The sequence below is a fragment of the Cucumis melo genome, chromosome 5 (genome assembly GCF_025177605.1).
Source record: "Cucumis melo cultivar AY chromosome 5, USDA_Cmelo_AY_1.0, whole genome shotgun sequence".
NCBI lineage: Eukaryota > Viridiplantae > Streptophyta > Magnoliopsida > Cucurbitales > Cucurbitaceae > Cucumis > Cucumis melo.
In genome coordinates, this window is record NC_066861.1 from 2235049 (window position 1) to 2243074 (window position 8026).

General features: G+C 34.6%; 1 protein-coding gene across 1 annotated transcript; it reads right to left on the reverse strand.

Moving 5' to 3' along the window:
* Positions 1 to 335: 335 nt before the first annotated feature.
* Positions 336 to 6979, reverse strand: LOC103491377 (uncharacterized). The gene is made up of 4 exons (XM_008451292.3): positions 6727 to 6979; positions 5969 to 6572; positions 850 to 3773; positions 336 to 748 (listed from the first exon to the last, which is right to left on the reverse strand). Exons 1-3 carry the CDS (start codon positions 6756 to 6758, stop codon positions 852 to 854), a joined length of 3558 nt encoding a protein of 1185 aa, XP_008449514.2. The 5' UTR covers positions 6759 to 6979; the 3' UTR covers positions 336 to 748; positions 850 to 851.
* Between the last annotated feature and the right edge of the window lie 1047 nt (positions 6980 to 8026).

An 8026-nucleotide genomic window follows, 5' to 3' on the forward strand; every position in this document is an offset into this window, starting at 1 on the left:
GTCATTGAATAGCCTAATTGAGTGATAAGAAGAAATATGCACAAATTATGCAACGGACAGAAATGATATTTGATTGCCTTTCTCATTTTAACCCTCAATAAATTGCATATCTTTGACGGATTCAAATATCTTCGGAAAGAGGTCACTGAAGTATATATATGATAGTGAAACCTTTTTTGTCCAGAAAAGTCGGTTTTCTCCTCTTCTTGGGGTCTAACAGAAGAAACAATTTAAGTTTCGGTTGATGATCGTATTAATATTTAAGTTCTAGTATCCAGAAAGCTCCTATAATTAATCCAAATTTTTGCACCAGTGTACTTAGAATAAGGCTCAAGTGGAAATTCAAACACCATATCAAACACTATTGGAGAATATCATGTTAAATACATATAATGTTAGCTATATTAACTTAACTTAGCCCTCAAGGAAATAAATACAACTCTGTGTTCTCGGGCTTTCATTACAGGAACTAGCAAGACGTTTTTAAACAGTGAATCTTAACACTTGTGTAATTTTATCGCCTACAAAAGATCTTGTAGTGGAGATTTGATCTAGAACTTACAATAAGAAACAAGGTCAAAACTTGTAGCAGCATGATTAGTTTCGGTTTAAGATAACATGCCTCCGAATGCCGAAAAACTTGCTCGGTGAATGACAGGGTCATCTTGAAATTACAACAATTCTGTCATATCAGTGATTACAAAGATGAGATGATTGCATCATGGATGGATTAGAGCTAAGTTCCTTCCTGTTATGTAGATAAAATCGTTTGCTTAATCATATCAGCATACTATGATTAGATTAGAATTAGGCAAAGAATTACAGAACATAAAGAAGTATTATACTTACTTTTAAAAACTGTATACTTTAGTTGACTTCTTTTGAGATCCTGCCAAGCTATCACTATGAACTAATCCAGCAGAAGGAATAGTTGAATAAGTAGGCTTAGTATTATCTACATCCATACTCTGACTTGGTTTCAAGATGTGTTTTGCTCCTGCTGTTAACTTGATGGGGCCTGATCTTGCCGTACATTCAACCTTATGAGCTTCATTATTGTTGGCAGAAATCACTATTCCATCGGTAGTTTGAGTCATATTTGGGATATTTCCTACTGAGTTAACAGCTTTGTCCCTGTTAGCATGAATTTTCTTCATCCCGGGGTTAGATTTCAGGTGATCATCACTGTATTTTCCTCTTGTCCATTCTGGCACAATACCAGAATTGTTCGTTTCTAAACTCAATGTCTTCTGACGCTTCCTCGAATCGACAAACTCTTCTGCCAGTTGTTTTTTACTTGAAAAATCAGAGTCCTTGACACTCAAAGAGTTGAACTTCAATCTATCTTCAGATCTCATTCTAATTTCATGGCCGGCGTTGGCAATTGGTGATTGAAGTACTCGTGGAGCAATGGGAATTGGTTGAAAAAAAGATGTCGAACCAGATATATGGTTCTTCGTCTGTAAGTGAGAATATGCCATTGTACTGCAAGGATAGGCAGTTTCGAGCCGGTGATGAATCGAAGATGGGCTAATGAGAACATCTGTGCCAGAAGGAGTACATGGACAATAGTATCCATTTATGTCAGCGAGTTTAGAATTTGCAGTTGGTGGCACTTCCCGTTGGTGATCGTGTAATATCCATGGGGAAAGGCTCTTAGAAGTGTGAGACCAAGGGAGCTGGACATGATTTCCATCATCTTGCTGCAAGAAAGGGAAGTTGAAGGTTCCTAATTTTGCTGGATGTAGACTCTGGTTAAAGCCAAGTTCAAAAGAATTTTCATATCTATTTGGACACATGTGGTGAGAAGTAGAAAAGGCCGACGGCTGTGAACAAAACCTTTGTGCTTCCAGACCAGAAACAAAGGGTGCTTGAAAGTTTCGTGCCATATTAAGCGTGTCAGTCGACGAGGGAGGAAAAGAATGGATGCTGCTGAACCTTTCATTCAAGTTGATGACAGATTCAGGTCTTGGATACAATATACTGCTTTTTCGATTGGTACACGGATGTGGGTACCTAACAGCTTGTGGAGCATTTGCCAATAAATTTCCTTGTGCCACTTGATTGCCATGGAAGCCTGCAGGATGATAAAACAAGGTTTCTCCTCTTGATGGATAATGCAACTCCCTATCTTGCAGAAAGTTTCTTTTTCTCATGTGAGTCTCTTGGATAGGATTGGTCAGGCAGTTCCCGACTAAGTGTGAGTTCTTCAAAAAGTTTATAACTTCGGGTTCTTGGTCATCTTTTCCATTTCCACCAACAGCTACATCTTTGCCCATCAACCGCATCGTTTGTCGACCAGGATTCACACACATGCTACTTGAATTTTCTGGATAAAACTGTGTACTTACATTTTGGTTCTGAAACTTTTCGTAGTACCTGCATCTGTTAAATGGAGAATCCATCAATTTTGGGTGAAAAAACCTTCCAGTTTCAGTTCCCCTTTCTGAATTCATCAGTCTAATATCAGCTGTTTCCGAAGTTCCTGGCTCGGGGACGTCGAAACCAGCTGGCAAATATCGATTTTGATTTTCTTGCATATGACTATGCAATGGAAATAAAGTCAACTGGTTTCCTGTAAGTTTTGTGTCAACAAAGAGCTTCTCATTGTCAACGAAATAATCCCTGCTCCTTGGCACGACCAAATTGCATACTGGTATCCTGCTAGAACCGGCTATAGTGTTACTAGCTTCATTCATCTGGTCAAACCTATCAGTCAAACCTGAATTTAGCTGTATCAGTTCACCCCTTGAGTTCAACGGCAGACAGAAAAATCCATCATTTACCCCTTTCTCTTTGTAGGTAACCACACTTTGTTCCCCATTCGGAAACTGAAATCTATTACTGTCTCTAGCAGAAGATTCGGCCAGATTAAAAAGTCTGCTAACAGGATTTTCAGTTAAAGAAGAAGAAGGCACTCTGCTTGTAACTGAGCCTAAGGCAGCTACTCCATTGAAATGATTGTTATTATTTATCAAATTATCGACAGATTTTCCATAAAGAGAATGAGCTTGTGGGACAACATTATTTAAACCACATTGAGTTCTTACATGGCCATATGGCCTTTCTTCTTGTTCAGCTAATAGAGCAGGAATAGCAGAATGTTTTAGCGGCAGCTTCTGATGTGCATCTACATAGACATGGGCAAACGAATGCAAATCATTTCGATCATGAGGAATATCTCGACTTTCCAATATCAACTTCTCGGTCGAATGCTTCGCATTTTCCCATCTTTCAGCATTGACCTGATTATGAAAATTAGGCAACTGAATCTTTCCTTTCACATGTTGACTATCGACTTTGTGTCGGGTGTTAAAGCAATCTACATCGTCGTTTAAATTGGCCTCCATTGAAGGAACTTTATTACTTTCACCTGAATTAATGCCTACTTCTGAAGCTTGAAATGGATTGCCAACATTTTGTTCAAATGTATCAGAAATGGCTCTGGTGCTTGGACCAAGAACATCATCCTTATCCAAGAAGCTAACACGCCTATCGGACTTTTGACTGCCATTGTTGAAAGCTTGATTGCTGCCTTTTAAATTGATGAATGAAGAGTTTGTCTCAGAAATTACTTTTACACTGCGCTTCAAAATGCTCCTAAGTGGAGGCATTGGTCTCTGTTGCTTGGCAACCACAGTGGATTTTTGAGCTAGTTTTTTCTTTTTTTGTTTAGACAAGCGTTTAAAACAAGGCCGTCTCTTACAAAAAGTAGAAACATCCTTGTGATTTCTGATATCTCCCTTCTTGCAAAGTTTCCCATGACCAAATTCCTGTAACCAATACAAAATTATTTTGGAAACGAAATTATTACAAGTAAATATAAAGATTACAAGCAATGTCCTTCATATTTCATTGTTCGAATTGGCTTTTTAAGTGCTTACGAAAGTGTTTTTACTCATTTAGAAAGTCGATCTAAACAAGTCTCAATTTAATATTGATGAATATTGTTAAACATGTATAGATATTGTGTGTGTGTTTCCTTACACAAATATAAGGGTGAAACTAGGTTTATAAAGCATCAATATATTAAAGGAAGCAAAAGGAACACTCATCAAATCAGTTGGCATGGGAAGCCAATGGCTTCGATACTAAACTTGAAAATGATTTTGTTATAATACATGAAATGAAAGAAGAAAAAAGAAGTTGATCAAGTTAATCTCTAAGAATAAGAATATGATCACACACGTACATATAAGCAAAATGGAAAAAAGAACATTCATTATAATTTTTCAAAACTAGCTATACACTACACAGCATGTGATGTATTTGTCGTCATTTTCACTATCATGCTTCTGATAAATAATAACCTGTGGTAGCTTTTACACAATCTAATAATATTCCTAGCTAGCTAGAACAACAACAACAAAAAAAAAATAAAAACATAAGCAAGCCAAATATTATTGCTTAAAGAGGCTTTCCAAAACTTAACCAAACTGAATGTTAAATATGAAAATATTTCAGTTTCAGTGATTAAGCTTATTTGTTATTGAACTAACATATATATGCATCATTTTGAGAGAGATTAAACTCCAAAGATTGGTCGACTAATTAAGAAGGCTAGCTATGTGTTATGGATCATAGAGTTATCAAATTTATTTAATTTAAAAGGAGAATTTATAGTGGGTTATTGCAGCACCTCAACCCTCTAAATCTTGAACACATAAAATTTCAAATCCCATCATAAAGAATGGTCTATTAGCTATCTGGTAGAGAAAATAGTGTCACTAATTTGGTTATTAATATATAATAATGATATCATCTATCCCAGCAATCTTCACCTACAAAACCTCATCATATATATAGATATATATTCTTCTATTCTCGAAGGTCAAAAACTTACATCAATATGACAAAAGGCATATGTAACAAATAAGACAATTTGTTAAAGAACAAAGACAAAGACTAGTCATGATCATAAATAAGGGAGGACCCCTAAAATTAACTACTTAAATAATAATGAAATGTACTATATCCTAAAAGAGAGATAACGTATCAACTCTCTCTTTCATTCACAGCATTCCACTATTGTATCTCCAATCCCTCTACTAATTAATCAGCAGAAAGACATCATAAAATAACTCAAAAACGATTGACTAATAACTCTCATTTCATAAAGATTATTGGAGAAAAAGAATTAGATTGAAGTTTTGCAGTTCAGTCTTGATCATTGAAGCAAAACTCAAACGTAACTTGTAAAATGATTCCCATATGATAATGGGTTGCAAAAATGTCAGTGGGTAGCAAATTTGGTCAAAAAGTTGTCAAAGTCCAAGTACTTCGAAATGGAAGATGATAAATAATAGTAAAACGAAACCCACTTTAACAAACTCAAATATATACGAACACCCTCAAAATATATTTTATTTCATTAAAATCATAAACCCTAGAACCCCAAACGTGGTACGATCAGGAACACTCATCTTTACTATTACTATACAAATCCAAAATCATGTTTCAAGTAAGAAATTATAATTTGACAGGTTAAAAACAGCATCATTAACGTAGCATAAATTTGTTAAACAAAGGACAAAAACTCTTCCACCAAATAAAGTCACACACTGGCAACACCGTACTCTTGCAGCTGGAGCATTATAATATATACATACATATATAAATCCAATACATTTACATAATCACCACAAATGAAGCCGTCACAAACGATATAAACTCGTCTTGTAGTGAGTAATGACCTTTTTTTTGTTTTCCAATTGTGAATCAGCCTATTTCCCCGCTCTTAATCACACAAAAAACAAGTACTGTTTTTCTTTTATTTTTTTTCCCTCTCTCTCTTTCTCTCTCTCTCTTTTCTCTCCAACGTAATGCAGTCTTTTCACCAGCTTTTTCCAGCAGTAATTATGAGCAGAAAGAGAAAGGAGCTACCAAAAAAAAAACCCCACACACACCCAATTGAGAGAATATTTGCAGTCTATTAAATCTACATCTAAATTAAAATTTAAAAAATTACCTTATTTTTATTCTTCTTCTTCCTCTTCTTCTTCTTTTTCTTAGCAAGAATTGTTGGTTGTTCTGTTGTCGTAGCGATTTTGTTTTTGATTGTCTTGATAGCAGAGACAAGACTTGTAGCCAACGACGTCGTTTTGAGGTTCTTGTTGGGATGAATAATTTGTTTCCCAACGGCCTTTTTTTCTTCTTCTTCACGACAATCATTAACGACAATCATTGTTTTTACTGGCGGAGCGACTGCAAAGATTTCGGCTATTGATCTCTTCTTTGGGGTTCTTGATTTTGCCTTCAAATAGTTCTTTCTCCTAATTTCCTTACTTGTTGTTTGAGCTAAACAAGTATCAATATGTGCATTTACCGCTGCTACCGTGGCTGCAACAAAAACCCCGCAAACCGGACAAATCTTCTGCATTTTAATTCTCTCTGTAATTACTTCTTTTTCTCCTTCTTCTTCTTGTGACGACAACCATAACGACGACCACCAACGGAATTTCTTTACATCCATTGGTGGGAGTAGAGATTCTGCCACTTCTTTCTTCACCTTCTCACTAAATGGCCAACTAATTGTCGTTAAATCCGTGCTTCTTTTATTCAAAGCATACTCTCTACCCAAAATTAAACAAAAACCGTTATATAATCCACAAACAAAGAAATAAATAAACAGAAGAGAGGTTTGATCATTGGCAAGATGTGAACTCAATTTTTTTTTTTCTCTTAACATATATAGCTAATTAGTAAGATAAGACGTTGTGAACTCACCTGATGGAGAAAGTGGAGGTGGGATCAGCCATGAGAGACCCAAGTAAAAAGATGAAATTTTGGGAAGTGGGTTGGGGTTAAAATTGGGAAATGGTGTGAAATTGAAAGGAGAAGAGACAGAGGAGAAAGATGATGAAGTAAGGAGTGAAGTGTGAAGAGATTTATCTCTGGTGAAAGGGAGAGAAAGAGAGAGAGAAGTAGTAATTGTGAAAGGGAGAGAGAGTAAGAGTTTCTTTTTCCCTTTTCTTTTTCTTTTTTTTTGGGTTGGGGTTGGTTTTATAGATTAATAACAATAATGTGTGTTTTTTTTTCCCGCTCCGGAAGAGAAAGAGTGAAAGAGAGAGAGAGAGAGAGAGTTGTGGTTTTTGGCTCAAAACTTTATGACTGACAGCGACGTATGAGAGCGCAAGCCTACTCCTACAAAACAGTGTTACCATCAAAACCATTTCCCCCCCCCCCCCCCCCCCCCCTTCCTTTTTCCCTCTATTTTCTTTCTTAAAGAAAAACATAAATCAATTTATATTCAACTTCGTTATTGCATTTCTATGTCTATAAGAATTAATGTAAAAAATTTCTTCTTATTTCATAAAATATTGATGTTAAATGATATCTTAAGGCTATATAAATCAAATTTGAATGTTTGTATTCACATGCATTTTGTTGTTTATCTTCTTAGTGTTTCTCAAATTTTTTTACTCTATAATAGAAATTGTAACTGTTGATTAACACATGATCATCATATTATTATTATGTTTAGTAGATATTTCAAAATATGATTGTATATATCAAATAAAACATCCATTAATATCATTAAACTTTACATAGTGGTTGGTCATTTATAAATAACTTTACTCTATTTTCTTTTATGGTAAATTTATTCAAATTTTAGCAAATAATCAAGAAATATAATATTATTTTATTATAATAGTATTTTATATCAATTTTAAAAATAATAATTAAATAAATATAACAACGATAAATTTGTCTATCATTTATAAACCTTACTATATTTGTACTTATTTTTAAAATACATTAATACTTTTAATTTCGTTGTTGTGTTTCTTGTCTTTTTCAAAATAAGTTGAACATTTAGAAAAATGTATGCATAGGTAAGAAAAGGACTTGTATCAATGAAAAGTCCTCCCTAGTTACTATGATATCTATTTAATTCCAACATTTTTTACATCGGTCTCTATGTTGAAAGAAGTACATATATTATATACACTTAAATGAAAATTAAATACTCATAGTGACTGGGGCATGTTTGATTTTACGATAGTTGAAAATATTTTTGAATAGT